The sequence below is a fragment of the Microcaecilia unicolor genome, chromosome 5 (assembly GCF_901765095.1).
Source record: "Microcaecilia unicolor chromosome 5, aMicUni1.1, whole genome shotgun sequence".
Taxonomy (NCBI): domain Eukaryota; kingdom Metazoa; phylum Chordata; class Amphibia; order Gymnophiona; family Siphonopidae; genus Microcaecilia; species Microcaecilia unicolor.
In genome coordinates, this window is record NC_044035.1 from 151,553,615 (window position 1) to 151,579,845 (window position 26,231).

Sequence of the window (26,231 nt, forward strand, 5' to 3'; positions counted from 1 at the left end):
GCGTCCCTGACGAGCACTTGAATGACTTTATCTGGTCCTGTTTTTCTTACGACCAAGGCACAAAAAGGTGGCCGCACTGACCTGATGACCACTGGAGAGAATCGGGGATGACCTCCCCTTACTCCTCCCAGTGGTCACTAGCCCCCTTCCACCCTCAAAAAAATATCTTTTAAAATATTTTGTGCCAGCCTCTATTCCAGCCTCAAATGTCATACTCAGGTCCATCACAGCAGTATGCAGGTCCCTGGAGCAGTTTTAGTGGGTGCAGTGCACTTCAGCCAGGTGGACCCAGGCCCATTCCACCCTACCTGTTACACTTGTGGTGGTAAATGTGAGCCCTCCAAACCCCACCAGAAACCCACTGTACTCACATCTAGGTGCCCCCCCTTCACCCTTAAGGGCTATTGTAGTGGTGTACAGTTGTGGGTAATGGGGTTTGGGGGTCTCAGCACACAAGGTAAGGGAGCTATGTACCTGGGAGCAATGTATGAAGTCCACTGCAGCAGGGCCGTGCCTAGGGTCTCTGGTGCCCCCTGCAGACTATCAGTTGGCGCCCCCCCCCCCCCCCCCCCCGCCTGCTTCAGTTAACTGACGTTATCAGAAAAAAAAGAAAAACAATACACTACAGTATAAGACACATCAACAAAAATCTAACATAATAAACATAAAGAAACAAATTTCTTTTAAAACTACTCTGAGTGTTTTATTTTCTGCAATATGAACTTAAGAACCGGAAGGTTTTTGCAATGGACAGAAAATGGAAGAATTTAAAAAAAACAAAAACTCAAGTGGTAGTTTTCTTAAAATGAACCTCGTAACAAAACTCAGGTTTTTTTTTTTTTTGGTTGCCTCTGTTCTCAAAACTCTGCTTTACTATGACATTCATATAATGCAAAGGTAGAAATACATTTTAAAAGTTAATATATAAAACTGATAGATGGTTTATGCTTGTAGGTGGGTGATTATCCAACTTTTATGAGAAATCAATAGGGAGGAATGAAACAGAAAAGAGACCTGACTCTTTGCCGACGGGTTGTTGGTTGAGCGTTCAGATGTCTATTCTCGGGTGCAAGGCGCTGTCTTTGCTCTAGTTGTGGTCCCAGTGGAAATAGTGAATCATAGAAAGCTCTGCGGGGAACTGCAGGCCCGCTCCATTATTGCTGGTGGTCGGTGCAGGCGCAGGGCTTATCTGCTGAGGATGGCTCATACCGTTATAGGAGTTCACCATGCTAGGCAAGGCCAAGCTTTCGACCCTGGATCCAGTCCTGGTTTTAACCCCGCTGCACAATGGGACTGGTAGTTCAGATTTCCCTGTTGCTTCCCCTAAGGCTACAAAATCCATGCATGGGATGCAGTAAAGCCAAGACTGGGCCGCTAACTCTGCTTGCGTGAGAATCTGGCTCTAGCCTTCCAGCTCCTTCCTGATTGGGCCCTCCAGGCAGGTTCCGCCCTGTGCAATGAGCACTTTGTGCTGATTGGCCAGTTCTCAGGCCAGTGGAACGTTGCCTGGGAATTTAAAGGTGGAGACTGCAGATGAGAAGGAGCCAAAGAGGAGAGGAGAGAATGAATGAGTGATGCTGAACTGCGCGCAGTCGGCTTGGGGCTGGGTGTGCGCCCTCATTCCCATACAGTGCACGTCTGGCAGCAAATCTCAGACTGCAGACCTGCAAGAGGAGGCAGCATCCGGATCGCTTTATTGTCCTTTTTTCTTTTTAATTTACCTCGGTCACAGCGTTCACATCATTTCAAAACCCTGCCCGTCCCTAGCTTTCCCTCTCTTCGTGAGTTCGTTCGGCTTCAGTGTCCCGCCTTCTGACTGCATTTCCTCGAGGGCGGGACTCTGAGGGAACGAACTCACGAAGAGAGGGAAAGCTAGAGACGGGCAGGGTTTTGAAATGATGCGAACGCTGCGACCGAGGTAAATTAAACATTTAAACCCCCAAGCAGTATGGCAGCGCAGCACTGCAGCGGCGCCCTTGAAGGCAGGCGCCCCCCCCTGCGGTGCTTACCCTGCTTACCGTATTGGCACGGCCCTGCACTGCAGTGCCCCCTAGGGTGCCCGGTTGGTGTCCTGGCATGTCAGGGGGACCAGTGCACTATGAATGCTGACTCCTCCCACGACCAAAGGGCTTGCATTTGGTTGTTTCTGAGATGGGCGTCCTTGGTTTTCATTATCGCCAAAAATCAGAAACGACCAAATCTAGGGACGACCATTTCTAAGGACGACCTAAATTTCAAGATTTGGGCGTCCCTGACCGTATTATCAAAACGAAAGATGGACGTCCATCTTGTTTTGATAATACTGGTTTCCCCGCCCTTCCACCGGGACGTTTTGCAAGGACGTCCTCAGGAAAACTTGGGTGTCCCTTTTGATTATGCCCCTCTCTGTGTCCCTGTCCCTATGCCCTTCTTTGCCCAGCATCTTTTCTGTGTCTCTGATCCCCTTGTCCAGCTAATTCTCTCTCTCTTTCCCCTTCTCACTCACCTCCCACCCCAGGGCTTATATCTCTCCCTCTCTCCTCGCTGCCTCCTACAGAATCTGGCATCTCTCTCTTCCTCTCTCCATTGGTCCAATACCCCTTATCCGGAATCTAGCATCTCTCCCTCTCTCTCTGTACTCTCTGATCTGGTATCTCTTTCTCCTTGCCACTCCCCCTTGAGTCCAGCATTGCTTCCCTTTCTTCCCACTCCCCTCCTGGCCCAGTATCTCTCCCTCCTCTGCTCTCTCCTTCTCTCCCCATAGGTCTGGCATCTTTCCCACCTAGAGTTACCATATGGCTCCAGAAAAAGGAGGACGGATTGAGCCAGCCGGGTTTTACTTCCATTGCTTAAAGCAATGGAAGTAAAACCCGGCTGGCTCAATTACTTCCATTGAAAGCAATTGCTTTCCATTGAAAGCAATGGAAGTAAAACCCGGCTGGCTCAATCCGTCCTCCTTTTTCTGGAGTCATATGGTAACCCTATTCCCCCCCCCCCCCCATCCCCATCGGTCTGGCATCTCTCCCTCCCTCCCTGTCAGGCTTGGCATCACTCTCTCTCCCCCTCCACCCTGCAGTCTCCAACAGGTGAGTCACCTGCAGTAGTAGCTTGAAGGCACAGCTGGCCTCAGGGCCTTCCCTCTGCTGGGTCTAATTCATTGGAAGTTGCATCAGAGGAGTTGGTACCTGGCAGAGGAAAGGCTGAGCACTAATATCCAGTGTGAGATAGCCAGTTATCTCCGCTGAATCTTAGCACTTAGTGCATAGCGGCTAACCAGCTATATCACATGATATAACTGGTTAGCTGTGAATATTCAGCGCTTGGCCAGCTAAGTTTGGTGGCCAAATTGGGCCGCCCAAATAGCAGGCCTATCTTTGGCTGCTATAAAATTAACTAGCCAGCGCCATAGGCGCCCCGTATAAGAGGCTTGGGGAGGCTAAGCCTCCCCAGCCAAACCATGACATTCTCCTGCCTCTTCTGTCAGTACCTCCTGCCCTCCTCGAATTCAGGGCAGGCGCAAAAAGAAATTGTATCTTCCTCTCCCTGCCGGTGCCCCCACTTCTTTTCTTACCTGGCTGCCTGCCCGATTCTCTACCTCCCTAAGGCTCCTTCCCCAGCAATTCTGAGCACAGAAAAAAAAAAAACAGAGCTGCCGGTACAGAGCCACGTGCTGCAACACTCACTCACAGACAGCTCTGCCTGGAACCTCCCCCTGTGACTTCCATTGCTTTCAATGGCTGGCTGTAGTTTTGAAACGGAGGTGGCCAAGGGAAGTGGAGGAGCCCAAGCAGGTTATATTGAAAACAGACCTGTGATTTCATGTGCCCTAATGAAAGGTGAGTTTAATTTTACTTCCATTTAATTTCAATATAGTCCATCTTATTTTATAACACCAGGCTTCCTAAGGCACATTACAACAGCTGCTAAGATGAGCCCAGGCCATCAGGAAAAAGGATATCCTCACTGAATTTGGCCATCTCTATTGTATAGAACAGTGTAGAAAAATGAGCACAAAATAGAGAGTGTATAACTGCTGTCTCTTCCAGCTACAATATTTTTAAAGCTGTTTTAGTTGTATTTTCAATTTTTATTTCATAATATTTAAATCTATATATGGAAAGTTTTCAAATAAATGAAAAACTTTAAAATAAGTATATATATAAATATAAATATATATATATATAAATATATATATATATATATATATAGGCCTCCATCTTTTAAGGCACACACTATCCAACTGGAACAGCTTTTGACTTCTTACACATGGACCATGCATAGGCAGTTCCTCATTTCTAATAATACTAGCTGTTGAGCCCGTAAAAACGGGCTAGTAAAGGAAGGGGGGTTTGAAAGCCCCCCCCCCCCCGGCTAGGTCGCCGTCACCGCCCCCCCCCCCCCCCGGAGTCCCCTCCGCCACCCCTCCACCCGGGCACCTGGCTTCACTATTCAAACCGGCGGAACGCAGCACACAGCTATCTGAGCTGCCGTTGGCCTTCCTTCTTCTCTGCGTGTGTTCCACCCTCGTGTGACGTAACGACGGCAAGGGCGGGACACAGGCAGGTAAGGAAGGCCAACGGCAGCTCAGATGAGCTGTGTGCTGCATTCCGCCGGTTTGAATAGTGAAGCCAGGTACCCGGGCCGGGTGGAGGGTGAGTGGGGGGAGCGGTAGCGGCAACCCTGGGGGGGGAGCGGTGGCGACGGCGGTTCCCTCACTCGCAGGTGCGCAGGTTCCCTCTCTGTCATGCCCCCGTCATCACGTATTGACGTGGGGGCGGGACAGATAGGGTCTGTACTGCGCATTTGCGAGTGAGTACGCCTCTTGCCATTTATATGTTTGATTTTGCTATTGTTTTCAATAGCAGTTGCTATTGTTTTGGGTGAGTGAAAATGGTGACAAGCTCTGCCTACTGGCTTCGGTCCATATAATGGACTAGATAGGTTTCCTATGATAGCATTGTGCTTATTTGAATTAGTTTTTCTGTACAATTTGTGCTTGAATTTTAAAACACATCTTGTCTACAAGGGCAGAGATAGGTGGGGGCGGAGCTAGGTGTGTTGTCAGACAATTATGGATGTAAGCCCCACTGCTGGTACCACCCCTAACCAGTGTTGCCAGGTGGGCAGTTTTACCGGCCAATTTGGCGGTTTTCCGTGACCCGCCGCGGGAAATTTTTGCCCGCGGCGGGTTGCGGTTTTTTGGGCTTCTTTTTTGTGTTTTGGGCGGTTTTTTGGCGGTTTTTTCGGCCGCGGGGGCGGGGTTAGTGACGTTTTGGGCGGGGTTAGTGACATTCTGGGCGGGGCCGATGACGGGGGAGGCGGGGCCAATGACGGCGGGGGCGGGGTTGATGACGGCGGGGGTGGGGGGTGTCAGGGGCGGAGTTTGAGTTTGGGCGGGTTTTGGGCTGGATTTAGGCTGGTTTGGGTGGGAAAAAAATTTTCCACCTGGCAACCTTGCCCCTAACCCCGCCCCCCTTTCAGTGTTGCCAGGTGGGCGGTTTTACCGCCCAATTGGGCGGTTTTCCGCGACCCGCCGCGGGAAATTTTTGCCCGCGGCGGGTTGCGGTTTTTTGGGCTCCTTTTTGGCTTCGGGGCGGTTTTTTCGCCGGCTTTTGCGGTTTTTTCGCCGGCTTTTTTCGGCCGCGGTGGGCGGGGTTAATGACGTTTCTGGGCGGGGTTAGTGACGGGGGAGGCGGGGTTAGTGATGGGGGAGGCGGGGTTAGTGATGGGGAGGCGGGGCCGATGACGGGGGAGGCGGGGGCGGGGTTGATGACGGCGGGGGTGATGACGCGGGGGCGGGGGTGTCAGGGGCGGGGTTTGAGTTTGGGCGGGTTTTGGGCTGGATTTTGGGCTCCTTTAGGCTGGAAAAAAATTTTCCACCTGGCAACCCTGCCCCCTTTAGCCTCCCCAAACAGTTGGGCCACCGACTGCCTATGGCCAGCGCTGAATTTTGACTTGGCCGATTAAGTTTAAGCTGGCCAAAAAAAAACACAAAATCTACTACTCAACATTTCTAGAGCGCTACTAGGGTTACGCAGCGCTGTACAATTTAACAAAGAGAGACAGTCCCTGCTCAAAGAGCTTACAATCTAATAGACAAGTGAACGGTCCAGATATTCAGGCCGACATTGATACTTAGCCTGCCTGCCTCCTGTGGGCTGACTGTCCGCCAGTCTGTGTTTTTTGTCAGGTGAATCTTAGCAGTAGGTGCATTATAAATATGAAATAGAGAGATGTGGTAGCCATGTTATCCCACTTTTAAAGGTAATCAATAGAAATAGAATAAAATAAAACATAGAAAAGAAAATAAAATGATACCTTTTTTTATTGGATTAACAATACGTTTTTGGATTAGCTTTGGAAGGGCTGCCTTTGAAAGCTCATCAAAAATGTATTAAGTTAGTCCAATAAAAAAGGTATCATCTTATTTTCATTTCTCTGTTTTATTTTATTCTATTTCTATTGATTACCTAAATATGAAATGAAATTCTAGGCTGGGGAGGGGTGCCAGTATAGGCTCCTAATCATGAACGTCCTCAGAGCTGTCATTGGTGTTCTGAGCCCTAGCAATGTTGTCTGGTTTTGGTGTTAGGAAAGAACAGCATCCATACTGCTATACCCTCAAATATCCGGGGCGGGGTTGACATCTGGGGGGGGGGTGACGTTAGGGGCGGGCCGATGACGTTGGGCTGGTTTAGGGCTGATGATGCCGGCGCTGATTAAGTCTTGCTTAGTTTGCAGTGTAGTAGGTGATTTGTTTCCGTGCTCCGCTTTAACAGAGTTTTCTGCTATTAAAAAAAAAAAAAAAAAAAGGCTGAGTCAAATCAGCTACAGGAAGCGTGTAAGTGTTAACATCGATCTCGGCGGTTCTTGGGTCTGGTAAGTAAATAGGGATGTGTGGTCTTGAGTGCTGTGCAGTTTCTTATTACAGGAAGTTCATCTAGGGGGCTACAGTACGTTATCTTTCTTTAATCTACTGTGTATTATGTTTGGAGATCCAATAGGATTGGCTGTACCGTATATAGGAACTTCAGCCTTCCAAATGCTAAAGCTTAACAGATTTTGTTCCATGTGCCTGATTTTTCTTTTACACGCTCTTAAAAGCAAAGCAAAAGACCCAGTGTGATAATGGATCATTGGCGGTGTAAGGCAAAAGCCTAATGTAAGATTTTTCTCTATTTTTGATTTTTCTTCTTGTAGGAAGTTTCCAGAATTTTAAAGTAAGTGTTTTTTCCCTCTAACATAAACTATTTCAAAATTGTGATACCAGCAAGCGTATAGCCTTTTTTACCACAATTTTGCTGAATCTTTAAATACAACTTTTACAATGCAAACCTATTTTGTTAAAGACTTCTTTGAGAGCTATTCCACTTGCTCACAGGCTTTTCAGTAGGAAAGTCCAGGGGTCTTCTTCTGGTCCTCTAAAGGCTCCTGGAAAAAATTCTGTAATGGGCCCTAAGCTGTAACATTTAAGAGGCCCCCTTGATTAAGTAGGAAGTAAAATTTTAGCTTTAATGATTTTATATGCTAGTGAAGTGTGTGTTGCCCTGCCTATGCACTTCTCTCTTGCAAGCTGAAGACACTTGGCTTTGGTAATGGTGTGGCACTCGTTTTTAAAACAATCAAAAAAACAAAAATTCTATGGTTGGGGGATTTTGAAAATATTTGATCCATGTAAGGAGCTTGTAATATCTTCTGGTGAGAATTTAGAAATAGAGGGTCATTCTAAAATTCTTGCAATCATTCAAGAGTCTTTTGAGAGACAAATCAATGTCATTTACTATGTTAACAAAATGTTTTGCAGCTTTGAGCTATACGATCCTCATTAAATCCACAAAGCATTAGTACTTTAATACAGGCAATTCTTCCACAGGTAGATTACTGCAACTCATTATTGTACTAGACACTCATAGGGAAACAGGATATCTCGCCCCCTTCACACTTCCGGCTGGAGGCTTCATAGAACGTTGGTGTTGCCTTTTATATAGAGAGAGATTGCAATATTTCAATTAAACTTCAGAAAAGGTTACTGTTGTTAGAAAATGCTGCTAGATTAATCTTTACTACTACTACTACTATTTAGCATTTCTATAGCAAGCGCAAGTTTGACAGCGCTGCTTCGCTTTTGACAAATCTTTATTGGATGCCTGTTCACAAACATATTAGTTGGCTTGTTTAGTTTTTAAACCAATTTATGGCCAGAATTCAGGGGGGAATTACTGAATTACTTGCTATTCCTCCTTATAGACATAACTCTTCTTTCCTATGAACTTTACAAATAGAATACTCATCACTTGGAAATGTTCATTTAAAGTCTGTTCATGAGTATTCGTTTCAATGTGCAAAAATCTGGAATTCTGTACCCTGTGAGTTAAGACTAATGCCAAAGGAAAATTAATATGATTATGTACAATTTGTTGTAGATTGTTTCCCTCAGATGTTGAGATTCTCTTGAGTATTAACCGGCACGAATCATAATCGGAATGTGAGCAGTATACAAAATATAGGTAGAATAGAATCAGCTCAGCTAGATTAGGAGTAGATAAGCAAGTCCTGCTATTATATGTGCAGCTGGTGCTAGGCCTTGTGTATGTGATTAGATAATTAAGGGGGTCTTTTAATAAAGCTTATCTTCAGCAGGGCCCATAGGAATAAAATGAGCCCGGCTGCAGTGTTGCTCAGGGCTGCTGAGAGGGAGGGGCAAAATTTTCCAGACCCAGCCTCTAAGGGGGGCCTGGTGCTGGGGTTTCTCTTTCTCTCGTGCTCCTGACGGGCCCCGAGTGATCGCGTCCCGACAGGAGCAGGAGAGAGAACTCCAGTGCCGGGCCTCTCTCCAGCGCTGCTCTTTGCTAACCTCTACCGCCGTGCCGAGCGGCTTCTTTTCCCTCAGGCGCATGCTCGGTTTTCAAACCCAGCATGCTTGGTGAGAAAAAAAAAACGCCACAGGTGCAGGGCAGGCATGGAGTGAAGAACAGTGCTGGATTCTTAGCTCCAAGGTATCTCAGTTGCAGCAGCGACGATGATCCGGGGGGGGGGGGGGGCAGCAGCCCCCAGCCCCCAGCCCCACCCTGGGCCCAGCTCAGTCTCTTGGCTGCCCTGGTCTTGCTTTAAACAAACTCTTTCTAGGAGTACTTTCCAGAATGTGGGGTCTACTCCAAAGAAGGTTGGAAGGTGTCATATGGAGTGATGCCCTTTGGAGAGGGTGTGGTTAGGGATACTCCTTGGGAGGAGTTTAGCAACCTTGGAGGTATGTAGAGGGAAATCTGTTCTTCAGGTACTGGTATAAAAAAAATTATAGGGTGTGCAGCAAGTTAGCCCATGTGTGGGAGTAGATGAAAAAAGTGTGCTAATAATTTACTACTCCTGGTTAGTGACGTCCTAGCAACATAATTGGATATCATTACACAGCAAAAAAACCTCATATGGGAAAACAGTGTATTTGGATATCATTACATAGCAAAAGACTTCATTCTATGTTTAAAGAAATAATAAACACACTTTTGAAAAAAATCTAACTTCAAAGTAAAACAAATAATATAGAATATCAGTTATCAAGTATCACAAATTACGCTGTGGATATTTAAAACGGCCATCTCTCTTTAAACATGTAGAAATCAATTCAGAAAAAAAAGACCCCCTTATTTATTGGAGCAGATAAAAACAGCCAAAGCAAGCTCACTAACTGTATAAAGATTGGTTAGTGGCACATGGAACGTAGATGCCATTTTACAGTTTTAGGGCCCAAAAGAGTTTGTTACTAGACTTTGTTGCTGTTACACCAGGCCTGTTTACTGAAGTAGGGATAGTCAGAGTTGCTGCAAGGTACTTCAGTTTCTTACCTTGCTTCTCCTCCAACTCCTGAGAGATCTCATTTAGACTTTGGGGAGTGAGCAGATGTGGCTATCTCTGCTTCTTCCTCCTTTATCTAATGTAGCTTGGTCTATTTAGAGGAGCCATCATTGAAGGAGCCGTTAAAGGAGGGAGAGCTCCTCCTGAGGAGGGGGATGATCTGAAAGTCCTAAGGTTGTTTCATAAAGAGGTGCTCAGTACTCATATTTCTGAGGCACTGGCAGTGTTTTCCATTGAGGAGCCTTCTGTTTTGGCATCAGAAGTTCCATCTTCGTCAATCATGAGGGGGGGGGGGGGGGGGGTCCTTCTAAGGTTTTACTGATGTGTCCAGACATTGAGGACCTGATTACAGCAGAATGGGGTCTCAACAAATGCAGGGTTCAGAGTGGGAAGAGTCATGTCTTGCCTCTGCTCATTAGTTCTGGAGGAGAAAAATAAATTGCAGCTTCCTAGGGTGGACTGCCAGGTTACAGCGGTGACTAAGTAGACCACCTTGCTGGTGGAAGGGGGCATTGCCCTAAAAGACCTACAGGATAGGAAGCTAGAAGGCTCGCTGAAACAAGCCATTGATGTGGCCTCTTTGGGCCTTCAAGTGACAAGTTTGTAGCTTGTCCATGGCAAGAACATGCCTGAAGAGGCATCAGCAGTAGGCAACACAAGACAGGTGCCATAACACCCAGCTGAAAGCAGGGTTGGCCTATTTGGTGGATGATATTTATAATATGGGTTATGGCCCGCAGTGTGTCTTTGGCTGCATTGGCCCCTTCAGCGACTCTAGTTACATAGTAACATAGTAGATGACGGCAGAAAAAGACCTGCATGGTCCATCCAGTCTGCCCAAGATAAACTCATGTGTATACCTTACCTTGATTTGTACCTGTCTTTCTCAGGGCACAGACCGTATAAGTCTGCCCAGCAGTTTTTCCCGCCTCCCAACCACCTGTCCCGCCTCCCATCACCGGCTCTGGCACAGACCATATAAGTCTGCCCTCCCCTATTCTCGCCTCCGAACCACCAACCCCTCTTCCCCCCACCTGCTCCGCCACCCAATTTTAGCTAAGCTTCTGAGGATCCATTCCTTCTGCACAGGATTCCTTTATGCATATCCCACGCATGTTTGAATTCCGTTACCGTTTTCATCTCCACCACCTCCCGCGGGAGGGCATTCCAAGCATCCACCACCCTCTCCGTGAAAAAATACTTCCTGACATCTTTCCTTAGTCTGCCCCCCTTCAATCTCATTTCATGTCCTCTCGTTCTACCACCTTCCCATCTCCAGAAAAGATTCATTTGCGGATTAATACCTTTCAAATATTTGAACGTCTGTATCATATCACCCCTGTTCCTCCTTTCCTCCAGGGTATACATGTTCAGGTCAGCAAGTCTTTGTTCATACGTCTTGGAGCGCAAATCCCATACCATTCTCGTAGCTTTTCTTTGCACCGCTTCCATTTTTTTGACATCCTTCGCAAGGTACGGTCTCCAAAACTGAACACAATACTCCAGGTGGGGCCTCACCAACGTCTTATACAGGGGCATTAAAGCCTCCTTTCTTCTGCTGCTAGTTGCAGCATTGGACAGCGGATGCAGCATCATCTACTGTATGTCTTTCCTCTTTGGCCCATGGTAGGCCGCGTGTCAAAAAGGATCATGTTGCATCTGGGTTGAATAATTCTCATAGCCTCAGATTGACCACGGTGGCTGTGATACGTGGACCTTATTCGACTGCTGGATGGGGGCTTTCTCTGCCTTCCGCAGGTACAAGGCCTACTGAAGCAAGGTCCAGTGCTCATGGAGGATCCATGCCCCTTTGGTCTTATGGCTTGTTCATTGAAAGGACTCAGTTGAGATGAAAAAGTTATTCTGCTTGAGTAATTGCTACCTTGCTTTAGGCTTGTAAACGCTCTACATCCATAGTGTATGGGAGGGTGTGGAGGATATTCTGAGGGCTAAAGACCCTATCTCCCTTCTTGTCTCACATTGCACACATCCTAGCATTTCTCCAAGTTGGTCTTCAGAAAGGACTGGCATTGGGTTCTCTAACAGTTCATGTTGCGGCTTTGGTCTGTTTCAGGGGCCAACTACAGAAAACGTCTATTGCAGCTCACTCAGATATCGTTAGATTCTTGCGGCGAGTGGGCCACTTGCGGCTTCCCTTTCATATGTCATCTCCAGAGTGGAACCTTAAGTTAGTCCTTTTGGACTCTTAGAAGCCTCCTCTTGAGTCACTCCGGAAGGCCTCCTTAAAAGATCTTATGCTAAAGACAGTGTTCTTGGTGGCTGTTGCATTGGCACTTAGGGTTTTGGAGCTTCGGGCTCACTATTGTCAGGATCCCTATTTTCTTTTTCAGAGGCGGGGTCTCCCTGCGCATGGTTCCTTTCTTCCGAAAGTGGTATCGGCATTTCATCTCAACCAATTTGTGGATCTCCCATCCTTTCGCAGAGAGGATGAAGAGGCTTCTTATTATTCCTGGAAGCTTCTTGATATATACAGAGTCATTAGATATCTGGAAGTCACAAATGAGTTTCGCAAATCGGATAAACACTTTTGTGCTTTTTGATAAACAGAGGGTTGGCTGAAGGAGACTATCACGTTGGCTTATTTGTTTGTGGGGAAGCAGGCTCCTACGGCCTTGTGGGCTCATTCTACATGGTATATAGTGGTGGGCAGATATTTGTAAGGCAGTGACATGGTCGATGCTGCATAATCTTGCCAAGCACTACAGGGTGGATGTTGTGGCATGCTTGAAAACTAGTTGTGGGGCTTCGGTCCTCAGGTTGGTGGCACCAGGATCTCACCCACTCTAGAAATTGATTCTGAACATCCCACAGGTTCTGGAATAGTGGGAAGCTATGTAATGGAAGGAGAAATTAGGTATTAGCTGATAATTTTCTTTCCATTAGTCCTTCCTACTGGTCCTTCCCACTGTTTCAGAGGTCCGTCCAAGGTTTCTGAGCTGTTTAGTGATGCGAAGTAATGAGTCAAATAAGGACTGTCGCCTTGCATGGTGCTTCCTGCATATCTTTTGTTCTCTACAAATTGGCCAGAGATGAGAGGTTCACACGTTTGCTTGTCTGTTTAGTGTTAGGTTGGTGAGTTGTTTAAAGTGGTTGTGTATTGTCTGAGTTTCTCCTCTTTCTTGGCATCCAGTTCAGCTCCTCAGTATTTACATAGATAAGCAGTAAGATATCTTGGCTCAGTTTTAAGTTCTCCACCTGCTGGTTAGTGGGAAGGACCCACAGGTTAGTGGGAAGGACTAATAGGTCTTACCTGACAATTTTAAGTGGCAGAAGATACACGTATAGAGAAGAAGAGTTTTTGGGTAGAGCATGCATCTACTGGAAATTACAAGCCATCACACCAAAGCGCCTACTTTTATACCCTTTGTAATTTAAAAAAAAAGGCTGATTTTATATGCAAAAATGAGCGTATAAAATAATACCATTAAAGTTTAAATTTCACAGGATCTGAGACACCAGGGCATTTTTGTAGATCTTTGTTTGGGAGGAGCCCCAGAAAGGTAGTTCAAATTGTATGTTTGAAACTGGTGAGCAGTAATATCAGTGATGGCTTTAGACGAAGTTACTATACGCAGCTTTCCATATGCTGCTGTGTATCCCATATCTGTCTTGTACTTTCTCTGCCCTCTACCCAACTTTGGAAGAAGATTTAAGGATTCTTGTAAAGTACCAGTCATCGATCTTTCAATTTCATGTCTCACCCACAAAGTAGTGGTGGGCTGTTTGTTAGATTGATGATTCTGGCCTGGTGCCCAGAGTCCTGAGGAACTTCTCTGAAGAGGAATGTTGAAAGGCAGCATTCTGAAACTGCATTGTTGAGAAGCAGAGCATATTTGCTAAAAATGGTAAGTTGTTTTTGTTTTGTGTTTGTTAAAAATTGTAATTCAGCGTATTGAAGAGCCTACATATGAGAGCAGGACACTGCCAGCTAATTCTGCCTTTGCAGGGGAACAGTTGTACTATCTTACAGTTCTTTCTCCCCACCCCCCTTTTTTTTTTTTTTGAAAAAATGGCAAGAGACCTAGAAAGGGAAATGGAGAAAATGACAGCAGATAAGACAGCCTACCGGGCTTCCCGTCTATGGCAGTTACTAAGTTGTGCAATCCTTTCTCCTCCTTTAGAGATCCTCTGTGCTTGTCCCATGAATTCAGATACAGTCCTTGTCTGTACCATCTCCTCTTAGCCACTGAGGAGTGGGGGGGGGGGGGGGGACAAAATTCCATGGGCCTCCGGGGGGGGGGGGGGGGGGGGCGGCGCAGGGGTCTCTCTGTCTTTTTCCAAAAGGAGAGAGAGAGCTCTGGCGCCGGGCCTGCCTTGCAGCTGCTGGGCCCTCAGGCCCAGCCGGTAACTATCGCGACCTTGGGAGGGGGCAGCGATGATGACAATTCTGGCCCGGCGGCGGCCCTGCCCCAGGCAAAGCTCAGTCTCTCAGCAGCCCTGCATCTCCGATGGAAGACCATTCCACATTACCACTATTTCCATCAATAAGTATTTCCTTAGATTACCCTTGAGACTCTTTATTCACCTTTGTCCTGTGTCCCCTTCTTTCCACTGAAAGTCTCGCCTCCTATGTATTTATGCCACTGAGGTATTTTCAATGTCTATCATGTCTTTTTTTTTTCCTCCTGCCTTACTTCCAAAGTACATAAAACAATGAGGCAGACCTTGTAAAAAAAAATAATGTCTTTATTAGTAGATTAAAAGATCCCAGTTATTCAACATAAAATGCCCGACATGGCCATGTTTCGCCAGTATAAAAATGGCTGCATCCGGGGCAGGGAAAAATTGTATAACAGTCTGTAAAGGAGTAAGGGAAGTCATTATATACCTCTAGACTCAATATGTGTAGTAATAAGAGAAATACTACTTACCAATCGAAGTGCCTGACGGGTCCAGACTTTTGCAACAAAGCGTGGACGATATCTTCAGACTGGTCTTTTCCCAAAGGAGTCTCAACAATTTTCTCTGGGCGAATCACTTCAATAGCGGAAGGGATAAAGTCAAGTGGTGTCCCACGAGACAAGCCCCCAGAATCTCCAAAAGAAAACAAACACAATCACAGACATCCCCCCTTTTGTTTTGAAAGAGAGAGATGAAAGGAAAGGTATAAAAGGAGATTAATCACTATATCGCAGAGATGGAAAACCCTCATTACTACTACTACCATTAAAAAGTGGAATCTCATATCATCGTTAATAAATGGAATCCCATAAATTTAAAGCATCGTCTAAGCGGATAAAAGATTCACTTAAATTTAGAAAAAATATAGAGAATAAGAGGTATAAAATACAACCGAAAGGTCAGTCGGCAGGTCACCAACTTGTATATTAGAGGGGCACAAGGCCCCAGACTCCATAATATGTGTTCTCCCTCAGATAAATAACTACAAATATATTATATCTAACAGTGTCCACCACAGTAGAACATAGAATTTCTATTTATATTATAAAGAAGGGGAGACAGACACAGAAGGCTGGTTCTAATTATAAGAGAAAAAGTTTCCTTTATTATCTTACCAATATAGGCAGTACCGCAAATCAAGGCTAGTCAATCAGCACAGGCCTCAGGCTTTTTCTCAGGGAGAGATGACACAGGTCACAACTCGTGAATACGCAGTAATACATCTCTAATTCTAATTGATTTGGTTACATCTTATATACTTTTTCTTGTCCATTGAAGTCTATTACAAACGCGTCAGATCACATCATTAGCTCCACCTTCTCAAAGTTCCCTAAATGTCAGTTTCGGGATAGTTTCAGCTTCTCTCATTACACCATCTGGATTTCTGTTTATTATTGCTGATTTCTTAGTAATACATATTCTTGCTTATAATTATAAATCATCACATTTTCTGTTTTATTCAAGGTCATTTGTCTTTGCACTTTCAACCACAAGTTTCATAGCAATTACTTTGTTCCATATTCCCCTTAATTCCATTTTGGTTATATGGCCTTCTTACCAACAGATATTTTAGTTCTTTAGTAACAATGCTCAGCAGCTAACAGGCATGCTCAGTAGCTGGCAATTATTGCAAAGAAGCAATTAACATCTGTGAGCTGTAGCAGAGGTCATTTGAGCAGTTCTGCTTTCACTGTGAACAAGTGCAGAGCAAGTGTAGATTTGTTCCATACAGCCTTTAACCTTGAGGCCTAGCTACACACAGATATGCAAGATGTTAAAGCTTCATATAGGGTCTCAGGTCATGTCCAGCATCAAACCTGGAGCCCCCATATTAACACTGTAAATGAAAATAAAATCATTTAGTATCTAAAAACAGCATATAAAAGACATGATGATAAATACATAAACTAAAAACACAAAAACATTCAGACGAACCCCAAGCTAAGAAGGCTCTGGGTACCTGGGTCAGAAAACAATGTTAAACTGTGAATAATACATAACCTTTTTAAAAAACATAATTTGAATAAGCTTTAAGAACACCAGAGAAACTCTTAAATAACAGCACCATGTTAAAACACTGAATATCTAGGTGCTAAAAACGATGTGCAATGGTGAAACAGTAAACAAATAGAGAGACTTACCCATCTGATATAAAACTTCCAAATAAACTAGGCTGGTGTGGCTGTTAAAACATAGAAAGCTCTAAAACAGAAAAAAAAGAAAACACCACAGATGATGAAAGTTGCCTAACAGGGCTAAGAAAATAAATCCATAAAAAGTTCTCAGTGTAGAGCAACTTTAATAACCTGTGGTGTTTTTGTTTCTGTTTTAGAGCTTTCTATGTTTTAACAGCCACACCAGCCTAGTTTATTTGGAAGTTTTATATCAGCTGGGTAAGCCTCTCTGATTGTTTTTACTGTTTCACCATTGCATATCGTTTCTAGCATCTAGACATTCAGGGCTCTGCTTACTAAGGCACGTTAGTGTTTTTAACGCGCGTGCTAACCGCAGGTGCCTATAGGGATATTGTAGGCACGTACATGGTTAATCCATGTTAAAAATGCTAACGCGCCTATAATGCGGCTTAGTAAACGGGGCACTCAGTGTTTTAACATGGTGGTGTTATTTAAGAGTTTTTCTCTGGTGGTGTTAAAGCTTACTTATTTAAATTATGCTTTTAAAGATATGTATTATTCACAGTTGCACATTGTTTTGTGACCTAGGTACCCAGAGCCGCCTTAGCTTGGGGTTCCTCTGAATGTTCATGTTCTGTTTTTAGTTTATTTTCATGTCTTTTATATGTTGTTTTTAGATACCGAATGATTTTACAAGAAAACTGGAAGTTACATCAGGAGGCGGGAGGTAGCAGAGGTCCCGGGACCGGCCAGAGCAGGCAGCCTGTCTTAACTGCAAGTAAATCATTCAAATTGTGACCATCACCTCAGGAATACTCCTTCCACCGGTAGAAACTGTTTAAATCAGATGGGCTTTTGTTTGTGTGGTGATTCTATAGGATGTGGAGCCCATTAGGCCTGAGCATTTTTATTTTTAGCGACAAGGACCACCAAAGGCAGCCCTTGCCCCAGAGCCTACTTTCAAATAGAGCCAGTTTATGAAATAACACAAAACCCTGCAAAAAGATACTAAAACCTTTACAGAAAACTTACCTCACCATAGCAGTCCTAATCCACCTGTGAAAAGCTAGTACTATAAATATTACACGGGGCCCTGGAGCACCTGCTACTGGGAAACTGGAACAAGCTGGACTGTTACAGATTCTTACACATACACCACACAATAGCAGAATCCTTCACCTCAGCTGCACATGTAGAATATGGACCGACCCCTCACCTGATACAAAATAGGAGACTACAAGAAACATGCAGACAAAAAACTAAAATGGAGACAGCCACCTCCTCAAGAAATCTAGACCATAAGCAGGGCAATAGTGGTAAAAGAGAAACAGAAATGTATTGTCCCTTGTACTTTGCTAACACAAACCTATGGGAACAACTCTGCTGAATTATAAAAAGTTTCAACCAAAAGACAGCGGGTAATTGATATAAATTGCAAGATAGTGAATTGATAATGGATGGCTGTTGCATATCTCTCTATATAAAAGGCAACACCAACGTTCTATGAAGCCTCCAACCGGAAGTGTGAAGGGGGCGAGATATCCGGTTTCCCTATGAGTGTCTGCCCCGCCCTCTCTGTAACACAGTCAGTGAAGGAAAACAGCAGAGCACGAAATCAAATCGCTGGCTCTGTAACAGTGAAGGACTCAGAGGGGGGAGGGGAGAGAGCCAGAGGGCACGGACACACACACTCCCACATGCACACAGAAGAAAACATTGCTAGCCCCCGTTTCATTTGCATCAGAAACGGGGCTTTTTTACTAGTAGTATATATAAACACTAGAAGCACATGAATGAACACCCAGGGAGGAGGTTGGTAGAGGACCAGTGATTATATGATGGTGATTATAGCTATGTAATTTTATTGATTAAAGTTGTCACTGGTCTGAGGTCCTCTCCCTCTCCATTATCAATTCACTATCTTGCAATTTATATCAATTACCCGCTGTCTTTTGGTTGAAACCCCTTGTACTTTGCAAAATAAAAAATAGAAAAAAATGTACATTTTACAAAGCAGGCACATCTCAATCATTAAAGTATTACATTAAATGTATCTTCTACCTTTGTCTGGGGATTTTATTTTTCTAATTAGGCTCCCTTTCTCTCTCACCCTCTAGTCTCCTTTTCAATTCTCATCTACTTATTGGCTTTTCCTCTCATTCTCTTTCCAACATTCCCATTGCCCACCCCATATCCTCTGTATGCACCCACTAAATCCTCATCTTCCCTCCACTGCCTTCTATCCCTTCACCAGCTCCATCCCTATCTTTCTTTTCTTCCCTTGCCTCCAGACCATTCTTCTGTCTCTTACCCAATACCCCATGTCCTATTGCCTCTTTCTTTCACCATCTTTTATCCCCATTTCAATCCTCACTCAACCATATCAGAGACTCGTACCCCAATCCCTTTTCATTGCCTCTCATCCAGTCTTCCAGGTCATTCATATTATGTCTCAACCCTTCCCCAAACTTCAACCCCTTTTCTTGCTCCTCTTCTCTTATCTCTCATTTCACACTCATTCTCCCAACCCATTAACATATACCTATTCATAACTACCAATTTCCAAGTACTTACTATTCCTTCAAAATCCCCACTCCATCTTTTCTATCTATAATTCCCTGCTCTGTTCCTCAACCCTAATTTGATTGCCAAGTCCCAGTCATCTTCTGCTCTGTTTTCCTTCTCACCCTGCCCCTATTTATCTTCGGTTCCCTTTCTCCCCATTCCCTAGTTCCATTCATCTTCTCTGTTCTGTCCCCTCCACCCTGTCGCATATTCAGCTCTGTTCCCCTTCTCCCCCTTCCCAAGTGCCATCCATCTGCTACTCTGTACGTCGTCCTCCCCCCACCCCCAGTGCCATTCAACTTCTGTTTCTAAATCTCCTCTCCAGTTTACATTTTTTTCTCACTCCATGTCCACCATCATTCCTTTTGTGTCCCTAGCTTTCCTATAAAGCGTCTTCCCTCTGTGCCTCTACCCCCCCCCCCCCCCCCACCGCATTCTTGAATTTCTCATCCTCCCTTTCCTCACAGTCTGGCATCTTTTATTCTTCCTTTTCCCGGGTCTGGTATTTATCATCCTTTCTTCTTCTTCCTCTTTCTTACTAGTCCTCCAGTGTTTCTGTGGCTACTGGCAGCATCAGCAAGTAAAGCAAACTGCCTCTGGCTGGTCCTGCAAGCATTTCCTCTGCTGTGTCCTGCCTCCTCTGACACGACTTTGTGTCAACGTAAGTGGGACACAGCAGAGGGAACGCTTGTGGGGCCAGCCAGAGGCAGTTTGCTTTACTTGCCAATTGCCAATGCTGCCGGTAGGCATAGAAACACTGGAGGTCCGCTAAGGAGGAAAGGCCAAGAGAGATACAGGACTACATGGAACAGGGGAAAAAAGTAAAAATGCTGGATCGCGTGTTGTGTGACTCCCCATGTGACCCCCGTAGTGATGCCTAGCCCAGTGGTTCTCAACTTTTTTTCAGTCAGGACACTCATGATGGATGAGACTTTCATCCATTACACACTGCACACTTAATCCTCATGGACCTTGGTGTGATACAGTACATCAGTTCTTGTATGTTAAATGTAAACATGCTCTGCATCCACAAAAACCTTATCTGCCCCACAACAACAGGAGCAGATCATAACTAGCACATTTTGTTCACTGGAAGTTACCATTCAAAAAAAAAATTACAATTCTCACATCTCAATAATAGTGAAATAATAAATCTCTCCACTACCAGGCACATTGTGAATTAACACAAAACCTGAAAAAAATCCTAACTCGACATATGTGTAGCAAATCTGCTATGGAATGGTAGCACTGCTTTAAACAAGAATCCTACTTAACATGCAGCACTTCAAATATTTTATGGGGTCCTAGAACACCAATACATCTACTACTGGTGAAACAGAATAAGTGGGACTGCTACAGAGTTGTACACAGAAACTTACTTGCCCACAGAATACCACACCTTGGTCACACACCAAATACAGAACAAGGAATCACAAATTAGAAATATAAAGATAAAAATTGAATTGGGAACCCCAAGAATTCAAACTAGGCATGTTCCACAACATAGAAGAAATTAAAACACAAATATATTTCCTCTTGTACTGAAAAAAAAAATTACAAAAAACATCTGTGTTGGCACATTTCCCGAAGCTAACTTATTCCAGCAAATGAATCCAAAATAAAAGTTTTTTTTCTACCTTTGTTTTATTTTTTCAAGCATGTTGGTCCCAGTTTCTTTTTTTGTTTTCCTGTCTGTCTTCTGCTCTCTTTCCATTGGGTGCGGTCCATTTGTCCTTTCTCCACTTTCCTTTTGTCTTCTATTCCCTCACTATATCTGTCTCTGACACATTTCCTCTTTCTCTGTTTTCTCTCCCCCTCAGATTTCATCTTCTCATTCTTCACTCCTCCACCTATATTTCACTTACCAGTATCGTATCAACTTTCCATCTTCTCCTCTCACCCTACCTCTCCTGTCTCACTCCTTCCCTGGCCTAATATTGCCATCCTCCTCTGACTTATCTCTCCTTGAGAGCTGCCATGGTCTCTCCCCACATTGTTCCTCTCCCTTCTTACACACTTGTAGCCCAGCATCTCAGTGTCCTCCCTGTCCCCTCCACCTCTATGGTCCAGCAATTCCCTATCCCCTCTCTTCCCCTTTCCTCCTTATTGCGCTAGGAGACATGGCTACACAAATCCCTAATGCCATCAGCCTTCCGGTTTGTTTAGGCAGCAAACTGCACACCAGAAGTGAAAGCCTGCTAAGTGTGGTTTACTTCGTACACAATCCAGGAAGGAGTAAGCCATTGGGGTTTGTTTAGCTGCATCTGTGGGTCCAGCATTTCTCCCCTTCTCTCTTCCTTCCTCCCTCCTCTCGTCCTGCTTTCCATCTATATAACACCAGGCTTCCCAAGGCAGATTACAACAGTTAACATGAACCCATCAGGAAGCAGGATTTATATCTACATATGGGAAGCTTTCAAATAAATTGAAAAGCTGTAAAATAAAACATAAAAAATAAAAAAATATATATTTTGTCCTCCACCTTTTAAGACACTGCCTATCCAACTAGAACAGCTTTAGACTTTTTACAGATGGACCACTCATAGGCAATCCCTTATTTCTAACAATCTTTTTGCCAGTGTTTACTATTGTTTTGGGTGAAAAGTCTAGATAGCCTGCTTTATCTAACCTTCTTGCCTTCAAACCCCCCCCCCCCTCCCCGAGTCCTCCACCCCCACCTCAGACAAAACATTGCTGGCAGAGTTTTTGCAAATAACTCTTCTTCCTTCCCCCCCCCCCCCCCTTTTTTTTTAATAGAAATATTTGTACCAAAGATGGGCTCCAGACTCTCAGTGGATGATTCAGTATGTGTGGTGATCGTTGGAGGAGGCTTTGGGGGAATTGCAGCCGCCAGTCAGTTGAAAGTTCTGGAAGTTCCTTTTGTGCTGATTGATATGAAAGAAGCCTTCCATCACAATGTCGCCGCTCTGCGGGCCTCTGTAGAGAGTGGTAATGATTCTTTTTAATGTACCTCAGATGTATGTATGTATTCTTTTATTTTTCACATGAAGATGCCACATGGGTTACAGACAGTGGTGTGCTGGTAAATTTTTAACAGGCTCTCTCCCTGGTCCACCTCTGCACCCCCCCCCCCCCCCCCAAAATTGTACAGCTGGCTATACCCAGGGAGAGAGCCGGGGTGGGGGGGCATGCATTACTCTCTCTGGGAATTTTTTTTTTTTAATGCTCCCAGGTTCCAAACTAATTCATGTTTATTGTGGGATAAAATGCCGTAAATAGGTTCTCAACGTTCAGAGTTTCTGATTCCCATAACATGTCTGTTTTAGAAGCCCATTACCAGGAGGAAAACAAATCTCTGCATCAATAACAGGGCGAAATGTCATTAATAAGTACTAAATAGGTAGAAACTCTGAATGTTGAGCACCTGATCCTTATAATATGACATCTGTTTTAATGGCCCTTTACCAGGAGAAAAAAGATCTCTGCACAAATATAATACATGCTAGGGTGTCCCTATAACCAGCCCCTCTAAATGACACACTGATTATGATTTATAACAAATTGCTACTCTATCTATGAAAAGTTATTCCATTACTATACTTCCTCTGACCTCTGTGTACATCTGTATGCTGCAAAAGCTGGCATGCCTGAAAATATAAGTGAGATTGAATTAAAATGCTACCAGCAATAAAGAATGACAACATGGATGCAGCACCTGATTCTTATAACATAATTTCCTTGTCATCATGCAGATGCAGCCATTACAGATGGGTTGTGTCCATCAACCAGCAGAGGGAGATAGAGAGCACACTTTTTTTCAGTGCCTCATACCAGCTTGCTCCACTGCCTCTCCTTCAGTAATCTCTATCTCCCCTAGCAGAGTGGTTGTAGCATCTTCGAGCTCCATCAAAAATCTGCCTGGAGGTGGCTCCTGGCTTGCCAGTTGTTAGCCGGGGTGTTGGAGGCTATAGCAGCTTCACTTTAAAGGCACATAGGTTCGCCCTTTCCCTGCCTTACCCACATTGCTTAGCTTTCCCTGTCCTTCCCCACCAACAGTGGATGCAGGCACATAAGTTCGCCCTTTCCCTGCCTTTCCCACTCACCTGAGCCTCCGGAGTTCCACTCTGGGCTGGGTCGTCAATTTGGCCAAAAGTCACCTGACCCCCTCGCAGTCTCTAGAATATTTGGGGGCCAGGTTCAACACAGCCTCGGGGTATGTGTACCTACCCAAGCAAAGGCGGTGCAAGCTTCAGAATCAGGTCCGTCTGCTCCTGAGGATGCCCCGCCCGCGAGCTTGGGACATTGTCCAGCTGCTGGGATCGATGACAGCCACGATGGAAGTGGTACCCTGGGCGAGAGCGCACCTGAGACCTTTACAGTATGCTCTACTCCAAGGATGGTCTCCAGTATCTCAGGATTATCAATGCAGAATCTCTTGGCTTCCTGCGGCCCGACTCAGCATGGAGTGGTGGCTCTCAGACAGCATGCTGCGGTGAGGAATGCCGCTGGCGCTCCCCGATTGGTGCCTAGTGGTGACAGATGCCAGCCTGAAAGGCTGGGGCGCACATTGCAAGGGGAAGCATGCCCAGGGTCTATGGACACCCGAGGAGTCGGAGTGGTCCATCAACCGCCTAGAGTTGAAAGCGGTGTTTCAGGCGCTTCTGGCCTTTCAAGTGACCCTGGAAGGATTGGCTGGCAGAGTGATGTCGGACAACACGACAGCAGTGGCCTACATAAATCGACAAGGCGGCACTCAGTGCAGAGCTCTAGCCGCGCAGGCCGAACAAATTTGCCGCTGAGCTGCATCTACAGTTTCTGTCGGCAGCTCACATTGCAGGTCAGAGCAACGTGCAAGCTGATTATCTAAGCAGGCATCAGATCGATCCAGCGGAGTGGGAACTTGCAGACGAAGTATTCCTGCAGATATGTGCCAAGTGGGGCAAGCCCGTGATGGATCTAATGGCGACAAGCACCAATGCCAAAGTCCCGTGCTTCTTCAGCAGATGGAGAGATCCTCGCTCAGCAGGGTTGGATGCCTTGGCTCAACCCTGGCCTCCGGGCCTACTGTATGTGTTCCCTCCGTGGCCCTTGATAGGGCGAGTGCTCCTGCGGATTCAGCTGCATCCAGGAGAAGTGGTTCTCGTCGCCTAGGAGGCCTTGGTATGTGGACCTCTGACAGATGCTCGTAGAAGATCCCCTTCAGTTACCTCTGGTTCCCAACCTATTGTCACAGGGTCCGGTGACCATGGAGGACGCAGGCTGATTTGGTCTTATGGCCTGGCGATTGAGAGGGCGCAATTGAGAGACAAAGGCTATTCCAATAAAGTAATTACCACTCTCTCCTATAAGCCCGCAAGCATTCCACTTCCGTGGCTTATGCCAGGATTTGGCGCCAGTTTGAAGTCTGGTGTGCTTCTAAAGAGATCACACCCCTGCGGGCTCCTGTCTCGCCGATTCTGGACTTTTTGCAGGGTGGTGTACAAAAAGGCTTGGCCTATAATTCCCTGGTTCAAGTGGCAGCGTTGGCCTCCCTGCGTGGCAAGGATGAAGGCGTGTCTTTAGCTGCTCATCCAGATGTGGCACGGTTTCTTAGAGGGGTGCTTCGGCTCCGTCCTCCCGTGCGTGCACCTTGTCCAGCGTGGAACCTGGGGCTAGTGCTGAAAGCCCTTCAGGGTGCTCCCTTTGAACCGCTTCGGCGTGCTTTAGAGAAAGATTTGACACTGAAGGCCGTCTTTTTAGTGGCCATTACTTCGGCGAGACGGGTGTCAGAGCTCCAGGCGCTGTCCTGTAGAGACCCTTTTCTGCAGTTTCCAGAGTCCGGGGTCACGGTTCGGACCATGCCTTCCTTCTTGCCTAAGGTGGTTTCAGCGTTTCACCTAAACCAACCTATTTTCTTGCCCTCCTTTGTCAAGGAGGAGTTTCCAGAATCTTTTGGGCAATTGCACCTGTTGGACATGCGCAGGACTCTGCTGCAGTATCTGCGAGTTACTAACTCTTTCAGGACCTCTGATCATCTGTTTGTTTTGCTATCAGGTCCTCGCACAGGGTCTCCAGCGTCTAAAGCCACTATTGCCCGCTGGCTTAAAGAATCTATCTTTTCAGCTTATTTGCTTGCCGGCCGGCCTCCGCCTGATGCCTTTTAAGGCGCATTCCACTAGAGGAATTTCCTCTTCTTGGGCTGAAACTGGAGCACTCTCTCTTCAAGAGATTTGTAGTGCAGCAACATGGGCTTCTAAGCTCTCTTTTGCCCGACATTACAGGCTGGATGTGGCTGCCAGGATGGACGCACATTTTGGAGCGCAAGTGCTGGCGCATGGTGTGGCTTGTTCCCGCCCTATCTAGGGATTGCTTTGATACATCTCATCTGTAATGGCTTTATCTGCTTGATGACAAGGAAGGGAAAATTAGGTTCTTACTGTGATAATTTTCTTTCCTTTAGTCATAGCAGATGCAGCCATGATCCCTCCCTGTCTGATGTATCTGCTGTAAATCTGTTTCAGGTTCTGTTCGTGTTTCCTGGAGATTCCGTCCTTGGGAGAAAGTCGGAAAACAGTCTTCAGGATTCTTGTTCAATGAAAGGAGGATGACTTAATTCCCTCCAGTTTCATGTTTTGGAGGATGAGTTTATTCCCTCCGGGAGGATGTTTCATTCCCTCCATTCTGAGTTAATGCCCTTTGTTGTAGGGCCATCGTTCGCTGTGAAGAAAGCTCATGTTATTCCCATTGCGGTTTGCTATATTGCTTTGGAAGCTTCAATTACTGAAGGAGAGGCAGTGGAGCAAGCTGGTATGAGGCACTGAAAAGAGTGTGCTCTCTCCCTCTGCTGGTTGATGGACACAACCCATCTGTAATGGCTGCATCTGCTATGACTAAAGGAAAGAAAATTATCACGGTAAGAACCTAATTTTCCCATCTGTTTTAGTGGCCCTTCACCAAGAGAAAAAAATCTCTGCACAAATATAACACATGCAAGAGGGTGTCCCTATAACCAGCCCTTCCAAATGATACACAGAGTACAATTTATAAGAAATTACTACTACCTCTATGTACATCCGTATGCTGCACAAGCTGGCATGTTTGAAAATATAAGCGAGATTAAATTAAAATGCTACCAACAATAAAGAACGACAACGTATATGCAGCAGCTCATAAGCTTGCTTGATTTTGTTTTGGTTTTAATGGCGAAGACAGCTACGCGGGATGGGGAAACAGACTAACCTAAATAGCTTTCAACTTTTTTTTTTCATGCTGTCTCCAGCATCGTCTCCCTCTTGCTCCTCTGCGAGTCCTACCTCTCTCAGCTTCCATTCCCTCTCTGGC

At 45.5% G+C, this 26,231-nt stretch overlaps 1 protein-coding gene across 3 annotated transcripts in view; it reads left to right on the forward strand.

Moving 5' to 3' along the window:
- Nucleotides 1–26,231, forward strand: part of AIFM2 (apoptosis inducing factor mitochondria associated 2) — a 71,184-nt gene that overhangs the window by 18,358 nt on the left and 26,595 nt on the right. Inside the window, exons 1-3 of one of the 3 annotated variants that reach the window (XM_030203422.1) lie at nucleotides 6,686–6,858; nucleotides 17,063–17,163; nucleotides 21,708–21,899. In XM_030203422.1, coding sequence (XP_030059282.1) covers nucleotides 17,070–17,163; nucleotides 21,708–21,899 — 286 coding nt within the window. In that variant the 5' untranslated portion in view covers nucleotides 6,686–6,858; nucleotides 17,063–17,069. Of the gene's footprint in view, nucleotides 1–6,685; nucleotides 6,859–17,062; nucleotides 17,164–21,707; nucleotides 21,900–26,231 lie in introns of those variants that run through there. The other 2 variants (XM_030203423.1, XM_030203424.1) reach the window with 2 other exon arrangements.